The 23,139-nt window shown below is 39.5% G+C and overlaps 1 protein-coding gene across 3 annotated transcripts in view; it reads left to right on the top strand.

Moving 5' to 3' along the window:
- The window catches only part of TXNRD3 (thioredoxin reductase 3), a 28,344-nt gene extending 5,583 nt beyond the window's left edge, over positions 1 to 22,761 (top strand). For 2 of the 3 annotated variants that reach the window (XM_081184180.1, XM_081184181.1), the window contains exons 2-16: positions 2,920 to 2,980; positions 5,843 to 5,952; positions 6,792 to 6,911; positions 8,647 to 8,719; positions 11,012 to 11,131; positions 12,343 to 12,485; positions 13,065 to 13,180; positions 13,269 to 13,494; positions 13,696 to 13,788; positions 14,757 to 14,833; positions 15,766 to 15,922; positions 17,305 to 17,412; positions 17,914 to 18,009; positions 19,679 to 19,813; positions 20,311 to 22,761. In XM_081184180.1, the coding sequence (XP_081040306.1) occupies positions 2,920 to 2,980; positions 5,843 to 5,952; positions 6,792 to 6,911; positions 8,647 to 8,719; positions 11,012 to 11,131; positions 12,343 to 12,485; positions 13,065 to 13,180; positions 13,269 to 13,494; positions 13,696 to 13,788; positions 14,757 to 14,833; positions 15,766 to 15,922; positions 17,305 to 17,412; positions 17,914 to 18,009; positions 19,679 to 19,813; positions 20,311 to 20,373 (1,698 nt within the window). In that variant the 3' untranslated portion in view covers positions 20,374 to 22,761. The remainder of the gene's footprint in view (positions 1 to 2,919; positions 2,981 to 5,842; positions 5,953 to 6,791; positions 6,912 to 8,646; positions 8,720 to 11,011; positions 11,132 to 12,342; positions 12,486 to 13,064; positions 13,181 to 13,268; positions 13,495 to 13,695; positions 13,789 to 14,756; positions 14,834 to 15,765; positions 15,923 to 17,304; positions 17,413 to 17,913; positions 18,010 to 19,678; positions 19,814 to 20,310) is intronic. The other variant, XR_014005120.1, reaches the window with a different exon arrangement.
- Positions 22,762 to 23,139: the final 378 nt, after the last annotated feature.

The following is a 23,139-nucleotide window of genomic DNA, read 5'->3' as shown; positions in this document are numbered from 1 at the left end:
ATGATTAGACAGCTTGTAGAAGACCAAAAAAAAAAAACTAATAAAAAGCCTGATAGGTCATCCAATACAAGCAATGGAAATATGCAAATTACTAATTATATTTTATTTAACATTCAATACTTCCTTAACAAAAAAGTTTTGTTCCTTTTTGTACCTAAGAAATGGGTGCAATTCTCCCAAGAGCTTTCTGTTTTTAGTCCATTTCACAATATTAGTTTTTACATTAGTGTGCCTCCATTATTCTGTCGAGGAAAAAGCTTGTGACAGATACCTTTGCATTAGGCTTCAATTATACCAAGAAGTTTCTTTCCAACATTGCATATTTGACTTTGCTAATCAATAGCAGCAAACGGCCATACATTACTGCATTCTGTTATCTTTTTAATAAATCACAACTAACTGCAAACACTTCAGCTGTTTGCATGACAGCTCATTCACATGTAGCAATATGCCTTGCTCCTCCCTGGTACAAGTGGGAATGAGAAGCCTAGAAACCATGGCTTATTGCATTTGAACCTTGGATCATGTGTTTGCTCGAGAACAAACCAGTATCAGCAAGCTAAGATCAAGCCACAACTTCATGGTCATGGTTGGTTTGGGAGAAACAAACCATGTTTGTGGGTTAATGACAAGCCCGTATGGCTTGTTGCTTTCAGTTAAACCATGGCTTGCTATTAATCCACATAAACTGGGTCATTGTGAGCTATTTTTTATTATATCTCCATTAAGTTAACCAGAAAATTGCATACATTATATTCATTTGTACTGGTGTGTAATACCAATGAAACAACTAATTAGTAAAACAAAAACAAAAAACTTGAAAAGCTACATCCAAAGAGTAATGGACCCCTTATACTAGGGCTGCAATACATCTGGATTTTCCTGGACATTAATGGGATTTCAGAGGCGGATTTTACACCCAGAGGGAATTTCTGAAAGGTGGCGCTTTGTCCTGGATCTTAGACAAGTCAGTCAAAAAATCATGTTTTTTGGTGTGTTTGTTTAAAAAAAAAAGTTCAGTAACTTTGGGTTTTGTCTAAAAAAAGTTCAACAACTTACAGAGTGTCCTAGTTATTACTTTTTGAAATATGGCAACCCTACCTTATACACACACTGTTCCTTTGGTTGTCAGAAATACTAGGTAGAAAGGGTATTGCCATTTAACCCAGACAATATCATTACAGTGTTACCTCGGGTTACAGACGCTTCAGGTTACAGACGCTTCAGGTTACAGACTCTGCTAACCCAGAAATAGTGCTTCAGGTTAAGAACTTTGCTTCAAGATGAGAACAGAAATTGTGCTCTGGTGGCATGGCAGCAGCAGGAGGCCCCATTAGCTAAAGTGGTGCTTCAGGTTAAGAACAGTTTCAGGTTAAGTACGGCCCTCTGGAACGAATTAAGTACTTAACCAGAGGTACCAGTGTATCTGGTTTAAGAGACTATTTTAGACATTAACTTACTTTTCACAAGTAAGGTACAAACAATCTAGGACTTGGATGCTGAGATGTCTTACATGAGCAGAAAGACACTTATACTTACACAAAGCAGTCCTGCTGAACTCTGATTTCCCTGTTCTTCTGCAGCCTCTTTCTGCAGAGGAGGAGGGTGGAATGCAAAGTGGGGGTGGGGGCGGAGAGCCACAAACTCTGTGTTGCATGAGTGGAGTTTTGTTCTGCTTTCTCTAGATCTAGCACTAGAAGTTCAAATTTGATATGGTTGAATTTGAAGTGTTGCACAATTTTGAATATGATTTATTTGAAAATAATAAAACAACAGTGGGTTAAAATCCACTATGATACATCACTTGGTATAACAGAGATGTACAGTGGTACTTCAGGTTACAAACGCTTCGGGTTACAAACTCCACTAACCCGGAAGTAGTACCTCGGGTTGTGAACTTTGCCCCAGGATGAGAACAGAAATTGCACGGTGGTGGCAGCAGGAGGCCCAATTAGCGAAAGCACACCTCAGGTTAAGAATGGTTTTGGGTTAAGAACGGACCTCTGGAACAAATTAAGTTCATAACCTGAGGTACCACTGTATTCTTAATAAAATATCTTACAAAGAGATAACCAGTAGATTGAAATTATCTGGCTTTCTGCCTCCGTAAATTGCTTTCACTTGATAAGTGGCATTAATGGAAAAAATATCTGCTACAAAATAGAATTTTTTTTCTTGGAGAATATGTATATATTTTTAATAGTAATATATTAAAAATATTCTCACAAAAGGGTCTGTCTTACAACCAGCTTTGTAAGTGGTTTGTGATGTTAACTTCCCTATCCTATAAAGGCCTACACATAAGGAAGTCCCATTCAGTTCAGTGGTGATGTCTGTGAAGCAGGTGGGTATGGGACTGCAATGCTATCCAGCCCCACAGAGGTGATGGGAAAGGGGTTAGGATAGCACATAGTCATCCCTCTGCTAGTGGAGAGGAGCACTTCTGGTGGGGAGGCTGTGCACTGACCAAAGGAAAACTGCTCTTGGCGGTTCTTCCTCTGCCATTAGCTAGTAGAAGTGCTGAAATGGGACATTTCAGGATAGCATGCCAATGGCTTTGTGTGCTTTTAAATTATATAAAAGAAAACTAGCAATCTTCCATATAATGTGTCATAAACAGTTATAGCCAGCACTTGCTGGTTACCTACAGATGCACTGTATAATTTCATAAGTTTTTAATGTCTAATGCTGTACTGTTTTTAACATTCAGTTGGAAGCCGCCCAGAGTGGCTGGGGAAACCCAGCCAGATGGGCGGGGTATAAATAAATTATTATTATTATTATTATTATTATTATTATTATTATTATTATTATTATTATTATTTAGAATTTTTTGCACTATTATTCAAAGAGAAATAAAAGGTTCCATTTTTATGCCTTTCCCTGGTCTCACTTAAAAACAAAATATTATTTTTGCAGGTGAAAGATCTCTTTCAATCTTTGGCAGTAGAATACAGTGTTCTGGAACTTGACAAGATTGGTAAGTAAAATTGACTTGCTATTTCATTGTTGATAACCATAGATACATTACACAAATGCACACCATTTTACTGAATAAAGGCATCCTTTCAGTCTGCATGAAAGAAAACAACTCCCAAAATGTATTTTTTGGCCAATTACTTAATTTTGGATTTTAAGTAAATGAGTTTTGTGTTGGGAAGTAAAATTTTGTCGTTTTTTTTTTTAATTTTGAAGGACTGTGTCTGCTCTGTTCTTATGAAGCTGTTTCTGTTGCAAATGTAAATGTACACTCCTTTATTTCAAATATTGTCTATTGTATTGGTTGCCAACTTATTAATGATTGGCATATCTAAACTTCAGAAAGAAAGTTGCTGAATCATTGGCAAGAATTCTAGCACCAACTATAATCTGAGTTTATTGTTGAGCCCAGGCATTCTGAGATTGATAGTGCTGATTCTGATCCATCCTGGGGAAATGTTTCAGAAGTTCTTGCTCTTTCTTAATTCTTTCATCCATTTTGTACTGCATTGGCTTAGTTTGGAGTGAATGTTTTGGCTTTTTAAAGAATGATTGTAGGCTTACTTATTCAGTAAAATCCACCATTCATTGGGGCTTTTACCTAGATAATGTTATCTTTATAAGATTGATTGCACAGAGCTCTCAGGCAGAATGAAAGGTAACCCACAGGTAAGATGAGAGCTTGCTTAATTCTTTTTACCAATATAAGATGACCAAATTAAATGTTTTCCCCTCACCTCTTTTGTGTGTTGCATGATCTGGACCAATACAGCAACATGATGATAATTTTGGATTCTTTTAGCTTTAATCAATGTGTCAGGTATCAAAACATTAAATGAATAGTTTGGTTTGGTGTATGTTCTGCCACATTTTGCTTGTCAGCAAGTTAAAAGAAAGCTATAGTAATAGTAAAATACAAAACTTTTTTTAGATACAACCAATTAACAAAGTAACTGCTGCCTTCATAGGCTCTATTCTTTGTTCTTTGATTGAGGTTTGTTTTTGTTTTGAGCAATCATTTGTTTTGTTGATATCCCATTTGTGAGCTTCCTTGGAGCCTCAATCTAGGTCAAAAGGCAGACTAGAACATTAAAAACAGGGGTACATTTGGAAGAAAGGGCTGGTGTTGTTTTGCATACGTTTAATATGCATCAAAGTTGAAAAGCCAGGCTGAGGAAACAAGTGAGTTCTTGTCTCTTATATGAAACCCTCATGCAATAATTGAACACGAGGTTTAGTAAAATCCTTTTGAACTGTATCACTATATCCTAAGGCTTACAATTCTACAGAGACATAATTTTTATGAGTATATAATTGAGACTGATCTTGTGTTTGAATTATGACTTGAAGTGCAAAAAGGATTCTACTGACTTAGGCTTAAACCCAGTTTGCTCTAAAATTGCATCATAGCTAAAAATAAGCCATGGTCTAACATGAATGAGCAACATGCTTGGAGCTCACTTATTCAATTGTACCCACCCTACTTTAGAAAACATATTGGAGGCTGGCTTTATGCCCCTGCCACCAACCCAACTGAGTGCTGTTTTGCATGTATCATTAAGCCAGTCTGCAGTATATTTCTTCCTAGCTTTGGAAAGGGAGAAGCAAGGGGGTGTCATTTCAGCAGTGTGCATCAACACACTACTCCTTTGTGATAAATCCCAGTTTATATTTAATGTGGTGTTACGTTACATGTGAACCAGGCCTTAATGATGCAACGTTGAGGTTGTGAGGATCTAAAGGTGGTTTCACTACCCATCTAGCACACTGCTGGGCTTGTGCTGGCAGGTTGGAGGAGTGTTCTTGTGCGTCTCCCATCTACTTTACGGGGATTAAAAAACAACTTTCCCCTCCCCTCCATTGGAAACAGTGTGAGTGGAAGAACAGGAAGAGATTTAGACCAGTTCGTGAGCTGGTCTAAATCTCTCTGCATTTGGGGGACATACTGAAGCACTGGGATAGTTTTGGATCCAAGTCACTCTGTCTTTGGTTGAGCCACAGCCACGAAAAGGTTGCTGCAGGGAAGGGGGAAATTTGACATCGGAGCTCACAATCTGATGTCAGGGAGGGAGATCTGATGACAGATCGCCTTCCCTGCCACTGCAGCATCTTCCGTGGACCATGGTGCAGCCAATGTTGGGACTCTGGTTTGGCTAAGGCCAAAAGGTGGGCATCCTCCCAGGGGCCATAGATTGCTACCTCAGCTTAAAGGTCTTGCCCTCTGCACAGTGCTTTGTAGATTGATCAGTTTATTTATTTGTCAGCAAGGTACTTTGCATTTCATACTGTACTGGAATGTTAGATTTTGGATTTAGAGAATTTCCAGGTTCTTGTTAGATTCATTATGTTAAGTCACTTCTTTCATGTAAAGTGCCCAAAATGAATGAATGAATAATTGTATCTGCAATCTGCTGCATTGCTGGAACTGAGGCACATGGATCAGTCTTAAATATAGTTAGTAAAGACCAGTCAACTGCAAAGCATAAATTATGAAGCTGCCTTGCTTCAAATAATCATAGTTAAGATTAACTACGTTTTTGGACTATAAACTAAACAGCAGTTAATCTAAAACAGATGCAGAGAAATTTATAATCTGCTTGTGACCATGTTGTTGAAGAAGATGGAGCATTGCTGAAACTCATTCTCCATAATGCTAAAACATGATGAGTCTTTCATCCAGATGTGGTCAGTCTGAATGAGATGTTTTCCTGATTCTTATCTGCCATACTTATGTAACGGCTTTATATAAATTATCTTCTGTTTTAAGCGCCACTTTTATTATAGCTGGTGGAATAGTGTCTTGCAATGCATAGATCTTAGCAGAATTGTAGGTTTTAATTCTACCCTCCCTCTTCTCTCTTAGATGAGGGGCCCAGCATTCAGGAGGTGTTGCTAGAATTGACAGGTCAGAGGACTGTTCCTAATGTATTTGTAAATGGAACTCATGTGGGTGGATGTGATCAAACTTTCCAGGTAATCTCATTCTTCCTCCTCTTGGCATGAAAATTAATTGTTATGAGATAATGATTATGCTTTTGTAGCTAGCGTCTCCAAACAGTGTCACTTGTGCTATCTTGTTATGCAGTACATAAAGTTTGGAATTCATAAAGTTGCAACTATCCTTTGTATCAAGCTTGGGAAGTGTATGCACCAGTAAGAAGCAAACAACCACCCTGTTTTATATGGGTTCTTTTTATCAGGAGGACTTCAGTTTACATTATTGATATCTACATTTCCTAGTATTGCTCTTTCATTGCTGTTGTTGTTTTTAGATGTGCAGCCAGAAACGATATATGTTTACTTTTGCCTTCTATTTTCTTTCCCAATAAAGAGTGTATAGAATTGTGGTACTAGCTTTAAGTTTTTTTAAAGGTCAGGCAAGTGCAAGGGCTTCCTTATCAGGACAGCTGCATCTTAAATGAGTAAAACAGACCCTGATCTTAAAACATCTGTACTCAGTAAGTTTGTATCCAACAGTTCTACTACTCAGAGAAGGCTCTTGAATTTAGTGGAGGGTTCAATGAATGGGATGGGGAGGGAGGTGTTTTTGGCAGAGTTCCCCTTACTTCTGAGACACCCTGTGTCGTCACAAAACTATGCTTCAGAGGGCAAGGTAACCCTCTGGAGCAGACTGGAAGGTGGTGCAGGGCACTACAGGAAAAGGTAGGATTTGTGGAAAGTTGCCTTCTCCTGCTGCTGCTAGATTAAAGAGCTGTCCATTTCTAGGAGGAGAGCATTGGATATAACCTAGCTTTGTAATACTAACAAAGTATTCTGTATTCTGATTTCTGTGACTTGTGTCCTTTTTACAGGCTTACCATAGTGGCTTATTGCAGAAGCTTTTAGGGGATGGGAAAGGCGAAGAGATGGAAGCCTACGATTATGACCTAATAGTTATAGGTGGTGGTTCCGGTGGGCTTTCATGTTCTAAGGTATGAACTCTACAAACAGGTTCCAAGCATATAGTGAATTGTATGTGGTTTCATATTTTCCAACCGACTCCTTACATTTTTAAAAATCTCATTCACAATACCTCAGCAGCATTCCATATCTGAGTGGAACTGCAGTTCAGACCCTTGCCTGAACAGGGTCTTTTGACCCTGCAGCAAAAGGGCTAAAGAAACCTGGCCTGGTGTGTGGGTGTGGGTGATGATGTTTCTTTGAGAGATTCAAGTTGCATTCTTCAAAACAAAACAAAACTGGGATTAAGTTTCATTGAATTAAGTGGACTTTACTTCCGAGCAAGCATGCATAGGATTGTGCTGTCAAGACTATTACATTATCTCTGAGCAGCCAAGAAAAAGGGGGTGTTTGTATATAACAGCAAAAGAAAACCTGTGACCTTCCAGATGTTCTTAGAATCCCAACTTTCATCAGCCGCCACCAGTTGTAGTCAGTGGGTCAAGGATGATGGAAGTGGCAGGGCAACAGCATCTGGAGGGCCACAGGATCCACATCCCTGAAGTATGCCATCCAAGTTAGCTTTACATTAGACAGACCCTGCAGTCTAATTACTAGGAAATAGCTCTTGAGGATCTAGTCATCTGCTTATTAAGAGAGGAGCTTATGGATTGCTAGGTTTTGTGTTGTGTTCGAGAACAGTTGTTCCCAAACATTTCACCCTGTGAATGACTTGAAAATGGCTGATGCTCTTGGCATACCACTTAATGATTTTCTGCCTTGGGGAGAGATATTGCTATTGTGATAATTTAATAAATAAATAAAGTAAAATAAATAATGCACTGCACAAGATACTGTGCGAGTTTTAATTGTGTTTTTTTTTTTTGCTTTTATTTCTTACATTGTAATTTATTGTATTATAATTTGAATTCCATAGAATTTAAATTGTTAAACAATAAAATATAATATAGGAAATAAAAGAAGTAATAAAAATACAATTAAGAATCAAAATACATATTTAGTGTGCCACAGACGAAGCTTGTGGATCACTGATGGTTGTCCAGTACTCAGCTTGTTTGAGAATTAAACCATTCATAACGCATGCCATAAATTTAAGTTTAACGCCCCCTTCTTCTCTTGGAGAAGGAAAAGGATATTAATTGACAGAAGTCTCTTTCACCTGTATATCATGATACTACAACACACCTATTGTACATATTTAGCCAGTGGCAAGTTCTTATTCACATTTTGTATTATCCTCAGTTTGGGCATGGGGGGAGGGAGTATTTGAATGTATGGGAAATCTTTGCATTCTAGAGTGTCCTGGGGGGCATAGGTGAGAGTCCTAGGAATGAAACTGCTTAGAAAATAACCCTAATGTGGTAGAACAAACCAAGATTTAAATCAACTGTGAGAGGTGAAAAAAGAAATGTTTCATGTAGGGTGTGTCTATGCGTGGGAGAAGTAAGGACATATAGCTAAGAATGCTAGTGTGAATTATGTGCTGAATTGCTGTGTTGAAGAAACATGAATAACTCTGCATTTCAGCCAGTGGCTGTTCTCTTACTTGTCACAAATGGTAACTTATGTTCCTTAGGACATAACTGTTTTCACGAATGTGAACTGTTAAACTGCACCTAAAAAGGGACAGTCTTCTACATCTGCATAGGTCTTCTTTTTTTTTTTGATATTTATTACAGCCATTGGCCCGTCACACGACAGTTTCCCACTGCATAGGTCTGATGTTAACTTGTTTGTTATTTACAGGAAGCTGCTTCCTTAGGAAAGAAGGTCATGGTGCTAGACTACGTTGTGCCAACACCACTGGGTACAACATGGGGTAAGTAGTGATTTGAACAGATTTCAGTGTTGCTACTTAGTCAGCCAACTCATTTATTAGTGTCTGTTTTGCTGTGTGCTCTTGAGCATCACATATAGTCAATGTGATTGCTTTCTAATTTCGGCTTTCTTCAAATCCTCAGCAAACCTCTCTTTAGATCTGTGTCCTACAAAAAGTATTATTTGGCTAATGTTTCTGTTCATATGGAAGGACTTGAATATTTCTCATCAAAGGAACTCTTAAACCTATGCAGCACAAAATTGGAACCATAGCCATGATGTTCCTGTTACATAAGCACATACTGATCTTGTGACTGTGGCATTGGCTTCCTCGTTTTAGGTTACAGCAGCAAAATAATCACTTTAACAGAGTCGTGTTCAGAGTGCAGTGTAGTATAGAACAGAATTTATGGCCTATGAACCCATTTATCCAACTTTGATTCTCCTTCAGTGTATTCTAATGACATGATGTGTTTAAAAGACTGGATATGATGAACTCCATGAGTATATTGCCAGTCAGTCAGTTGGTTCCAGACATGCAAGCGGGAGGGTCTCTAATCCAGTGGAGGTTGCTGCTGGAGGGAAGTAGCTTTTGCCAATCCCTCTTTCCTTACCTGCAGTCCACAGTCTTCCACACTGTAGCAGCTGTAGGAGGGAGAAGGAATGGGGGCCTGATTTCTGCTCCAGTCGTGGTTGTTCTGATCCAGCCCAACAACTAGTAGCAGAGATGTTGAAGGTTTGTTGTAGAAATGTTGACTAGTTCTTATTCTGTAAGGTTATATGAAGCATGTGGTCTTCACTGTAAGCCCTGGAAGTTCACTACTGGCAGCTTTACAAATAGCTCAGAGGGCTTATGCAATCCCCTGGTGGCATGACAGGATTCCTTGCCAAAGTTGATTGTATCTGAGATATGCTTAATGTACACTCTTTGTTTCTGATATTATTGGGATAGAATTAAACCTTTCAACAGCCATTCAACCACTGGATTTTATGGACCCCTAGTGATGAGTGTGCATGTAAGCTCTCAATTCACATTTAAATTTTCCTGATGTATAATCTGCATGGTTATGTGAGTTGCACCATCTAAGATCTTTGGATATGTATTTCTTAGCTTCTTCCTTTCCCACAGGCATGTGTTGCTCCCCACCATGTACACATACTGTATATGGAATTGGAAAATTTAGTCATTTTTAGAATAATAATAATAATAATAATAATAATAATAATAATAATAATTAATAATAATTTATTATTTATACCCCGCCCATCTGGCTGGGTCCCCCCAGCCACTCCGGGCGGCTTCCAACAAAACACTAAAATACAATAACTTATTAAACATTAAAAGCTTCCCTAAACGGGAAAGCCATTTCTGCTAGTAAATGGTAAAGCCATTTCTGCTAGTGTGAGGCTTGTTAGTAAAAATATTGCATTGCATTTCACTTTCAGTTTGTATACTGCTTTTCTATGTTACTATACACAAGACGGTTTGCAGCAACAAAACATACAACAAATAATTCACACTTTATAGTAATCTGATCCAATACAGAAAGTCACAATAAAACATAACTTTAAAATGTAACTACTTATATCAAATAAATTAATATTCAATAATATCAAGTGCCTCTTGTTTCACTTCTGTCTGTAAAAGGATACATAGAACAGGGCAAAGGCAGGAAGCCTAAATGTGTGAAGCTGTGTCAGTTGTCAAGTCTTAACCACCTTTAATACTGCAGCTGGAACTTTGGTGAGGCTGGGGAAGAGGGCTCACCAATATTGCCCTTTCATTGCTGCCAGCCTCCTATGCAGGAGATAAGAGGAAGCTGCCTGTGAATAATCAAGCCTGGTGAGAAGAGTCACTCCCTCTGAACTTAATTTAAGCCAGACTGCCGAGGTTTGGAGTGCAGTCAAAGGCAGCAGCTACAGCTTTATTTATTGCGTGTTACCTTTCTTTTTTCCCTTTGTTCTTATGTATTTAAGCCTAGATTATTAGTTTTGCAGTAATGAATTGAATCAATGTTTGACGGGTTGTTGATTTTGTCCTATTTGATATGTTTTGTAAACTGGAAGACATTTGTTGCAAGCAGCTTTGGGCATATGTAAAGTAGGCATATAAATAAATAAACTTGATCAATAATAAATGTTGCTCGGCACGCAGTAAGGGTTTGTGTTGTTGACCGTGTATGTAAGGTATCTAAGATACGCCAGCAGTTCTGTGCATCTTAATAGTAGGTCTTACTTAATACAGTACTGTTAATGAGAAGTTTCTTAATTAAATGTACACTTTGCATTTCAGGACTTGGCGGCACTTGTGTAAATGTTGGCTGCATTCCTAAGAAGCTGATGCATCAGGCAGCCCTGTTGGGTCAGGCACTGCGAGATTCAAGGAAGTATGGCTGGGAGTTTGATCAGCAAGGTTTGTAAGAAAGCAAATAATGTATTTATGGGAGGAAAGACCAATTGGTGCATTTTTATCTTTGGGACCAAAGCCCTGAAACTGGTGTAAAGTTAACTAGGCTACTAGCATGTGCTAGTGAAGGAATGTAAGGGATTTGGGGTGCTGCTTTCTCTCCCCCCCTTTCAGTACGCTATTTAATGGCACCAAGTGATTGTTCTACATAAACTTGCGCTTGTCTTCTTTATACATCAGTTTTTGGAATCTTAGAGAGTCACTTGTCACTATCTTTTCAAAAGTTGTTGGTGTAGGTTGCAAATTTTATTGCAACTACAGTGGTGCCTCGCAAGACGAAAAGAATCCGTTCTGTGATTCTCTTCGTCTAGCAGTTTTTTCGTCTTGCAAAGCAAGCCCATTGACGGATTAGCGCTATTAGCGGCTTTTAGCGGCTTATCTTCTGATCGGATCAGCTGATAAGCAGCTTAGCGGCTTAGAAAAAGGGGGGGGGAGGAAAGAAAACCAGCAGGAACTCGCAAGACATTGTCGTCTTGCGAAGCAGGCCCATAGGAAATTCGTTTTGCGAAGCACCTCCAAAACGGAAAACTCTTTCGTCTAGCGAGTTTTCCGTCTTGCGAGGCATTCATCTTGCGGTGCACCACTGTACTGTCTGTGTATTTATCTGCAAATATTGAAACATGAGACCTATGAGATCATTCTGAATACCTGCATTTGTTTCAGTGGGGTAATGCAGCCCAATCCTGCTATCTGCTTGCTCGCTATATGAAAATTCACTTATCTGCATTTAAAGACTTCTGCCCAAGCCTCACTATACGCTCCACAGAGTCACATATATGAACATCCGGCTTCCTTATTTCCTTGGTTTTTTGTGATGTGCTGCTTGGTGGCAGCCATTTTCGGGCAGAAACCATGGGAAGGAGGAGCAAGATCAGACTAATCAGAGTAAGAAAAGTCAGACAAATTTGTTTGTTTATTTACTTTGTCTGTCTCCTGTTGATTGGCTGCAGCGATTTCAGGAAGAAACCAGGGAGGAGAGTGAGCAAATCTCACATTGGAAGTGTTCTCATAGGAAATAATGGAAATTGTAGACTCATTATGCAAATGTGCGACTAATGATTTCATGGGAAGGCATTATGTTCATTAAGCAGCACATGCATGTATTGGTTTCATTGGTGGGATCTGATAAATTAATTTTTGTATGAACATTTCTTTAGTTAAACACAACTGGGAGACCATGGTAGAAGCAATTCAAAATTATATAGGATCATTGAACTGGGGGTATCGGGTCGCCTTGCGTGATAAGTCTGTGACATACCTCAATGCCTATGGAGAATTTGTTGGACCACACAAGATTAAGGTACCTGCAGAACCTTGTCATTGTTGACATTTGATCTATTCAGAAGTATTGCTTCTATAATCATTACTGTGTATGAACAAGTTAAAGTGATAGATTAGGAAAAGCAATACTGTTTAACCTATTTTGTTTCAATTGCAACTGTATGGTCTTGTACAACATCAAACACCTGAAAAAGTATTACATAATCGACATAATGGATATATGATTAGCCACAAATGAAGTTGCTCGGCTGAATAAGTTTTTCCTAAATACGGAATTAATTAAACTAGGGTAGATATTTTGCTGTGTGAAAAGAGGCAGTTGAGAAACAAGAACTTCAGTTTGTACTAAGTTGTAATTGCAAATTTAATTCAATACTGTAACTACATGAAGATTATTTTATTTTTTAGTGTTAACTATTCACAAGTAAAACAACATCAAAATCTGCATGATGTAATATGGTTGATAGATTATTCAGATCAGTGTGTCTTACTGCCTTGTAAGTAATTCTTGGTAAAGTAATTTGCTGGCAGTATCTTGGGGAAAATGCATTGCTGTGTGGAAGAATACCAGTTCTAAAACTTTCTTTCCGTTGACTAGGCAACCAACAGAAAAGGACAAGAAACTTACTGCACAGCTCAGACATATGTTATAGCCACAGGAGAAAGACCTCGATATCTAGGTATCCCAGGAGACAGAGAGTACTGTATTACAAGGTGAGCTTGAATTAAATGACTGCTTTTCGGTAGATTAAAAGGGCTTCTCAGTATTTAAACATCAGTGATAATACTGTTTCATTTTCAGCGATGATCTCTTCTCTCTGCCCTACTGCCCTGGAAAGACTTTGGTTGTGGGAGCTTCTTACGTAGCCTTGGAATGTGCCGGATTTCTTGCTGGACTCGGTTTGGATGTCACAGTTATGGTACGCTCTATCCTTCTTCGTGGCTTTGATCAAGAAATGGCAGAGAGAGCAGGAGCCTATATGGAAACCCATGGTGTAAAATTCATCAAGAAGTTTGTTCCTGTTGAGGCAAGTATCTCCCCTGGTTAACATCAGATAGGAAAACGCTGATGTTTGAAATCTTTTTGTGCAACTTTGAGCAATATGGCATATGTGTAAACACAGTTGGGGGCGGGTTTTGCCTTCAAAGGCTAATAAAGTGAACATTGTAATAAAACAGTATTATGTGGGTTGAGATAAAATTCCTAAGTTTATGGCTGTTCCATGCAGGTTGTAAAGTTGGAGGAAGGCATGCCTGGAAAACTGAAAGTGATTGCAAAATCCACTGAAGGAATACAAATGATTGAAGGAGAATACAACACTGTAAGTGCTCTGCACTTGTGATTTTTGTTTAAATTTATTATTGTGGGAAGGTTGGTAAGTTAGTTATTCTTAACTTGGCAGTGCTGAGACTTAGGCCAGAATTTAGCAGTAACTGCTGCTGCACAGCCTGGTGCAGCACTCTAACCTTAACACTTTTGCAACAGAGTTCATTACTGGATCGCTCCCTTTTGCTATCTAGTCATAGAGTTGGCCAGATGGTAGCTTGTCATGAGCATGTTGGAATCTATTTTTAGACCCTGAATAGTTTTTGAACTCCTTTTTAAACCACATGTGGGGAACCTTGGGCCTAGGAAGAAGAAGAAGAAGAGTTTGGATTTGATATCCTGCCTTTCACTCCCTTTAAGGAGTCTCCAAGCGGCCAACATTCTCCTTTCCCTTCCTCCCCCACCACAAACACTCTGTGAGGTGAGTGGGGCTGAGAGACTTCAGAGAAGTGTGGCTGGCCCAAGGTCACCCAGCAGCTGCATGTGGAGGAGCGGAGACGCGAACCCGGTTCCCCAGATTACGAGACTACTGCTCTTAACCACTACGCCACACTGGCTAGGAGCCAAATGTGGCCCTCAAGGCCTTATCTGTGTGGCCGTTGGGTACTGTTTCCATGCCACACCCCTCACCACCCTTGTGTCACCCCCTCCTTGTGTGTGTTTATGCCTGGTTAGAATATATCCTTGAACCCTGATAACAGCTCATTTGCCCCAATGAAGGATGGAGAGGGGTGTCTGTGTGTAAAGTAGCTCTGTCCAATTGCTCTGTCCGCTTTTGCCTCTGGTCCCACCTTCCACTGGCATGTAGCCACCTGTAATTGCCTAGAAGGCAGTGAAACCCTTGAGCTGGAAAAACAGCAACCCTCCACCCCTGGTTTAAACCAAATAGTGCTGCTTGGGTTACACGAGAGGCTTTTCAATACAGGACCACCAAAACAAGATACATGATTCCTTTTTGTGCAGGTTTTGATAGCTGTTGGCCGTGATGCTTGTACTAGAAATATTGGCTTGGACAAAATTGGTGTGGCAGTTAATGCAAAGTAAGTATTCCAACTCTTTAATTAATCTTGGTACATACTGAAATTTGTTTAGAAATCAGCTTTGGTCTTTTAACAGACTTTCTAGAACATCTCCTTTCAGAAGTCTGTTCTAAATTATCACCTAGAACCCATGAGCTCTTAAGGGTGAAACTAGGTATCTTAAGCATGCTGACAAAATTAGTTTAAAACTTTGTGCCTATAAATTCCTGCATTTCACTATTACCAGTTGTTAAAGTTGCAAATCCATCTGTAGAGCATGAGAATCTTAATCTCAGGGTCGTGGGTTCAAGCCCCACATTGGGCAAAAAGATTCCTGCATTGCAGAGGATTGAACTATGTGATCCTCGTGGTCCCGTCCAACTCTACAATTCTATGAAAACCTGCGTAATTTTTCAGTTTTGAAACTTAACTACAGCAGGCTTTATTTATTTTAAATTAGTATGAAGCCAAGCAAAGAGAGTCTACTCCCCATTAAATTAGTTTAATTTGTTTTATAGCTTAACACTTAGAGAAGCATCTGATATTATTATATCAAGGATTAAACCTCATATAGCCTAATGAGTGTGGCTGTTGGAATCTGCTCATTGTAGAAGTTGATCTGGCCTAACAAGTATGAAAAATTGTGTGGTACTCATTAGACGTTAATTTTCTTCAATATAGTGCGACCAACTGGTATTCTGATGTCTGTCTTCACATATAGTAATGTCCAAGGCCACACGAGCAGATTTCCCTTTGCTCTCTTTCCCATGTCATCCTAAATCTGCTCCATAGGGTCCCCAAGCGCTTTGGAGCAGATGGGGGGGGGGTTGCTGCAGGAGAGAGAAGAAGTTGTTCCCTGAGTAGATTGACTTAATTGGATGTCTCTCATTATTAAGTGTAATCAAATCATAGCACTATGTCAGTGTTAACTTTCCCCCCTTCCATGTAACAAGGAATGGGAAAATACCTGCAAACGACGAAGAACAAACCAGTGTGCCTTACGTCTATGCTATTGGAGATGTTTTGGAAGGAAAGCCAGAACTTACACCAGTTGCCATACAGGCAGGCAAGCTGTTAGCTCGCAGACTTTTTGGAGGGAGTAATATAAAGGTAAACGTTCAATTTCTTATGGTTATTACTGCTTGCGTGCTCAAATAGTTTTTTTGAAGTGGTCTTCTGATATGGTTAAGACGCCTGGAATTGGCTCATCCATGTTAGTGTCACCACTTTAAGTAACTTCTGGTCCAGTTTATGCACCATCAGTTGTTCATAGCATTGGACTTATGAATCTCGGTGGAAGGCACTGATCCCTGTCCAACTCCTGGTATAGCCACAGCCATTTTTTGTATTTATTTATATGCCACTTGATTACAGTAGTCTCTAAGCTGAGTTGTGATTGCATGGTGACTATCTTAAGCTCCTAACAAAATTTGGGAGTACTACACAGACTTTTACATGAATTGAACTTTGGAAGAGTTTCCAAGAAACTCTTCTCATTGTGAGACTTTCGTGGGTGAGCTGAGAGCTTGTTGGACCCTGTGTGAGAATCCAGAGCCTGAGATGGTGTGTCAGAAGGAAAATGAATTGATACTGATTTTTATATATTGGTAACTTTGTATATGTAACACTGTATTTTTCTAATATTTTGTTTTAAGTTGTCTGTTGGTGCTTCAGTTTTCTGTATACTGCTTAGAGATATTTTAAATATATTAAGAAGAAGAGGAGTTTGGATTTGATATCCCACCTTTCACTCCCTTTAAGGAGTCTCAAAGCGGCCAACATTCTCCTTTCCCTTCCTCCCCCACAACAAACACTCTGTGAGGTGAGTGGGGCTGAGAGACTTCAGAGAAGTGTGGCTGGCCGAAGGTCACCCAGCAGCCGCATGTGGAAGAGCGGAGACGCGAACCCGGTTCCCCAGATTATGAGACTATCGCTCTTAACCACTACACCACACTGGCTCTCAGAAGTCAAATAATCAAAGCAAATAATCAAAAGGACAGGGCTAGTGACAGCATCATATTGAAGCATCCTGAAAGTTGATGGGGTGGGGTGAGCTTGGAAACATATACAGTCGTACCTTGGTTTTTGAACAGAATGCATTCCAGAAGTCTGCTCAACTTCTGAAATGTTCAGAAACCAAGGCGCGGCTTCCGATTGGCTGCAGGAGCATACTGCAGCCAATCGGAAGCCGTGGAAGCCACACTGGATGTTCGATTTCCAAGGCATAGTTCGCAAACTGGAACACCTGCTGCCTGGTTTGTGACGTTCAAGTTCCATGTTTTTCATGAACTAAGCTGTTCGAAAACCAAGGTATGACTGTACAGACCAGTATCTATGCCCTGCTTTAAGTGTTAAGCTTGGGCTGCTGCTTTTGCTGCAAGAGTATAAGCTACTGTTTGTACTGTGGCCAGTGCAAGTTTTATAGGATGGTTGTTGCATTTTCATTCCAATTGCTTTTATGTGTGAGTCATAGTGTACGCTTTCAATTTTAGTGTGACTACATCAACGTACCAACTACTGTGTTTACACCTCTGGAATATGGCTGTTGTGGATTATCGGAAGAACGAGCCATTGAACAACTTGGACAAGACAATTTAGATGTGAGACTGAAATCTTAAAACTTTGCAATTAAATATGGGTGCTCTTCGGGGTATTAATATATGTGCAATCATACTGTGCCTCATAATCTAGTTTATTTTTGTAGGAACAGTAGCTGACCTGATATATTCTCCTTCCCGAAGAAATCTCCACAGAATTTTAGGAACTGTGTCCTCACAGCCCTGTTTCCCTAGCCCAGTGTTTTTACTGGTGGAAGGGTAGTCCCTAGCCCTCTGTTGAAGTTCACTCATACACACAGGCATTTTCCTTGACAGCATAAATGTGGGGGTGGGGACATTCTCCCACATGCTTTTGTCCTTTTCCTTTTTGCAAGGATAGGGATAGCAGCTTCCCTTTCTTTTTCATCCCGAGGGTGTAGGTTCCTGAGATGCTTGCACACACCACTTTAGAGATACTGTAAAAGTGCAAGGGATATTATTAAAAGTGCAGTACAAAGTCATTAAAGGGAAAACAAACTTTAAAGGCCTAATTTTCTTTTCCAGGTGTATCACGCGCTGTTCTGGCCACTTGAATGGACAATACCCAATAGAGACAACAACACTTGCTATGGAAAAGTAATCTGCAATAAGCTTGACAATGTACGTATTCTGCTCTAAAAACATTTGTTTTCTTGCATATTCATATTATCCAAAATATAAAGAAAGCCAGGGGACATCCACTTCAAAGTTGTGTGGATTGTTCTGCCCAGGGTGCTAAAATGTGGGAACAGAGAGTTGCCCTATAGTGAGTCAGACCATAAATCCATCCAGTTCAGTATTATCTCTACTGACTGGCAGTGGCCGTCCAGATTTTCAAGCAAGAGACTGCCCTAGCCGTACCTGAAAATGCAATAAATTGAATTTGGGACCTGCTGTAAGCAAACGCTGTACCACACTGACCTACAGCCCTCCTCCAAGTGTACTGTAACTTAATTTATCTGTTCTATTTTAAAACTGTACTAAAAGCAACTTGCGGCTTCTAATTCCCTGGCTTTATTTAGCTTATTGAAGCCACAAAGCAGCTCACCTTCTTGGAAGTGCCCAGCTGAAAATTGCGGTGCACAACTTGGGACAGCTAATGAAGTTGTCTTACCCTAACTGGCCTGTAACCACAACCCTGTTGTCTAGACTAGAGTAGCCAATGTAGTGCTCTCCAGATGTTGTGGGCTACAACTCCACAACATTCCCTAAACATTCAATCCCTGAATGGATGGGGTTGATGGGACTTACAGATAGTCCAGAGTATATGGAGAGCAGCCCACTGGCTGTCACTGGTGTAGTGACACACTTTCAGTTAACATAAACTCATAGTGTATTTTAAAGGTAAGCTTACATAGTTCTATGTGTATTTAAGTTTGGGTCTGTAAGCAAAACTGCATTCATGCATGAGGTCAAAACTCACTGTATCACACTGGAAGCAGGAATCTGGTAAAAGCTTTATGAAAGATGCTACTGCTCTTCTGAAATGGTTTTTTTTAAAGTAGTGTGAGAAAATGTATTCTTCTATTCTGTTTTTACCATGCTTAACCTTCATTAGTGGAGCTAAGTCATCAAACTAATTATAGGAAGGATGAAAACCATCCTTCCTATAATTCCAACCAGCTTGTTGGGGTTAGACCTGTTCCATATACCTTTCATGTGGTGAACAATAGAACTAACCCTTTTCATTGGTTTCTGCCCAACTTCTCATTAATGTGATGTATCAGTGGTTACCTTTATTCTCATTTATTTGTACAGTGAGTGAATACATTTGTATATGAGCTTGTGGCTTAGAAATGAATAGATACTAATAATTCAGTTTAAGTACTTTTAATAGCGGTTCTAAGCATCTCACTTTGTATTTTTCCCTGTTCTCAATTGGTGTAACATACTAAGGTAGTGTCTGGTATGGTGAAATTGATTGCTGTCTCTATTCATGTTGGAATATTGGAAACTTATTCAATATTCAGATTGCAGGGGGGGGGGTTTGCAAATGGTATACCAGAAGTTGGCAGAACCAGTGGCGTAGCGTGGGGGGTGCAGGGGGGGCCGGCCGCACCGGGCGCAACATCTGGGGGTTAGGGTTAGGGGGCGCAAATCCACAGGTTAGGGGGCGCAAATCCACGGGTTAGGGGGCGCAAATTACTTGCCTTGCCCCGGGTGCTGACAACCCACGCTACGCCACTGGGCAGAACAACTAGCAAATAAGCAGCTGTCTACAATTTAAGGGAAAATACTAACTGGGACAACTTACCTCTCTCTTCTCCCTCCTCCTCCCTTTTAATTGAAGAACCGTGTGATAGGATTTCATGTTCTTGGACCTAATGCAGGGGAAATTACACAAGGCTTCGGAGCAGCAATGAAATGTGGTCTCACAAAGGAATTACTTAATGATACGATTGGTATACATCCAACTTGTGCAGAGGTAAGAGTTTCAGTACCACTCTCATCTTATAACATACGTTTGTGGCATTTTGAACTTATTTTCCTCTCTACAATAACTTATCTCTTAAGGATCTCCTATCTTTAAACAAACAACCACTCCTTGTCCTGTTACATCTCTTTGTTGCAACATGTTTTCTTTTTTCTCCCCACTCCCTTGTGATTCTTCTCTAGAGACTTACAGTATTTACCTTTTTCTCTCTCTTGGGGGTCCTGAGATAAACACTGCCTAGGAGGCATGACACTGAACATTACTCTTTAAAACAAGTCTTTGAAAGAACGTTTATAAGTTTTTGTGCTTAAAGAATCACTGCTACCTTTTTTTTCTTACACATTGGGGGTTGACGCTCACAGTAAGAGAATTCTGTGTTGGGCTTTTAGTCCAATTACACAGTTGCAGCAGGAATGGTGTTGAATGGAATGTGAATTTCTGAATAGTATTAATAAAAATAATTTGTGGATTTCCCCCCTCTCTTTCAGGTGTTTACTACAATGGATATTACAAAGGCTTCGGGGCAAGATATCACTCAGAGTGGCTGCTGAGGTTAAACCCTGCTGTTTTAAACTGTTTCCTGTTGGTCCCACTTACCTATGTTGAAGATTTTAGGAAGCATTCAGATATACACAGGTAAATGAATATCTGAATGCTGTATTTTGCTACCACAGACATTGATTTTCTAAAACTTCAGTGGCAGGTGGTGGTGTCTGCAGGAAATGGCAAAACAGCAGGGGGTAAACTTAATCCTGACTTGCTTAGAGATTACACTTTTGTGTATTTTTGAAGCTTTGGCTCTGAACCCCATCTGGAGGCGAGTCATGGCTGATGACTTCTATGCAAAGTTGGGAAAACCTATTTGTCCAGTCAGTAGAGATTCCTTCCAGAGGAACTTCTGAATCATCCAAGTGAAGTTTAATTCTATTAATTTCAGGGCTTTTGTACAAATGCAATGGGCAGAGTGAATGTATAGTTAATAACATTGGCTAGCAACAGCCATTGACCTTGATGGGTCAGTAGTGCATTTTGTTAATTGTTAACCTGAATGGTGAGATATGTTTGCAATGTCTATAAATATCCCTGTTTACACGGTCATAAGTTGGAGAGCGTGTTTACGAAGTTAATGTGTTATGTCCCCATATGCATCATAGCTCACAGGACACATAATGGGATGACTTGATTATTTTATCAATAGGTACTTGGTCACCAGAGAAAGCAGTCATCCTAAGTCACAAAATTATCGCTTACAATTTTTTTTATTTTTTTTGGGGGGGGGAGTTTCTCTAGTTTTTCCTTAATAACGTTACCCCCGATTTTAACCCCGTAGTTGACTACTCAGAATTTTTTTTTCCAAGTAGAGTCAAAATTGTTTCATGGTAATATTAATATGTTCCCTTTTTATGCAATAAGTGCATTGTTTCAGCCATAAAATGGAATGCATTTGGTCTAGATTACTTGTATGCAGGCGATTAGCTTGAACTGTGTCATAGCAATAAACACTGGTTTATTGTGCTTTATAAAAATTCCAGTACAGTGAAAACCTGAAGCCCCATTGGCATTCCCTACTTACTTTGAGGAATGTATGCTTGAGTTTAGTTTATTCTGTGATTAAAAAGTCTCTTCTGAAATGCATTATTTCATTATCTGTTCATTATCATATGAACAGGTTTTTTTATCTATTTATGGTGTATCATGAATTTAAAGTTCAGTAAATGAGCAATGTAATGTGTTGTGCACTGTCTCATTCCTGAGGAAAAACTTACCTCTTTTCAAAGAGAAATATCTCTTACGACTCAACATTTGGAGACCCAGAAAAGCTTATGGGATGGGCATGTTACTTCCCCATGCCCCACCAATCATAAAAAAGCATCGTCCAACAGTATGAACAGTCTAGCCTTAATGGCTATCATTGTCTTTTCTCTTACTGGGGCACTGAGTATGGTGGGTGGGGAAAATGGCACAAAACCTAATGTTTTAAAAGGGTGCTTTAATAGTGGTGTTGGAAATATTTTAAATACAGAAACTTGAAGCCCTCGGTTTTTCAAATGCACAGAAATTCTAAGTGTAAAATTTGCTATTGCTGTCCCTCTTAACTTAAGGATGCTCCAGCTGTCTGCTAATGTAAGAGGAGGAGGAGATGCCTACTGAGTCAATGAGCTACAACTGTTTTACCAAGATGTAAAAAATATTTTAAAACAAAAGTCTGTTGCTCACAAAGGGAATATTAATAGCAACATCAGACATCAGAAGTTTTACATGCCTTACTGGAGGCAACTGTTAGATAGCAGATGTAATTCAAAACAGATTTAGCAGGAAGAAGACGATGTCATTACACTGAAAATATAAGCAGCATGTGAATAATTCCAAATTAAAATCAAAGTATCAATGCAATTTAAATTTCCGCCTTTCTCCCTGCTCATGCACCACCCTTTTACTTATCAGTGATTTTAAACCTTTTTTTTTTTGTCATAAGCAGGGATAAACATGGGCAAACTTTTTCTGTAAGTCGACTGAATGCTAATATGCTCTTCTGATTCCATAACCTTCCATGTTATTCATTAGGCTAGTTCTCCTTGGGGCTTCTTCACAAGCGTATACGCACAAAGGAAAAGACTGCACACTAAGGCAAAGCAAATTTTGTAGTGTGGTACACACTTTATGCATACGTGCGCGCGCACACATACACAAAAATCTGCCCTGTGGGAAGGATTGCAACAGAGGGCTGCAGGCCAAGACCCACTCTGAGCCTGTGCCAGCTGGACTGTCCCGTGCTGCAGAGTCTTTCTAGTACCAACTGCCCTGTAACCTCCTTGTATGTTCAAATTTTGTGTGTGTTTATAAAATTGTAATGTTAATTTGTATGCCACCTTGGAAGGATTTGTATCCTGAAAGGTATAATATTACAAATTGTAAAAAATAAAGGAAATTGAAGCAGTCGCTGAAGGGTACAGTAGCCATGCTCTCCACATAACAGCAGTCACATATGAACTTGTAGGAAACCTGTCAGTCACTGCTTTCCAAACACAATACTCAGTTCATCAATATAAACACTTGTGTAATATGTGACCTGACAGGTGAACATTGCATTGGGTGTGCGTTTCCTTCATATTCCTTGTGCCAGTTCTTTGGTTGAGCAATGATCGTCTCTTCACACGGGTTAAAAAGAAACACATTGACTTGGGGGGAAAACAGAAGTCACAGCTACTTCAAAACACTAAAGAAGCCTTTATAGAGCCTGCCTCTTACTTTTATGTATTCTACAGTAATTCAGATCAATAACAAGAAGCAGAGTACAGGACTGTGTTGATAATTAC

This window comes from Podarcis bocagei (genome assembly GCF_964188305.1).
Source record: "Podarcis bocagei genome assembly, chromosome: 2".
NCBI classification, from domain to species: Eukaryota; Metazoa; Chordata; class Lepidosauria; order Squamata; family Lacertidae; genus Podarcis; species Podarcis bocagei.
The sequence above is the reverse complement of the archived record's forward strand: the minus strand, read 5'-3'. Positions and strand labels throughout refer to the sequence as shown.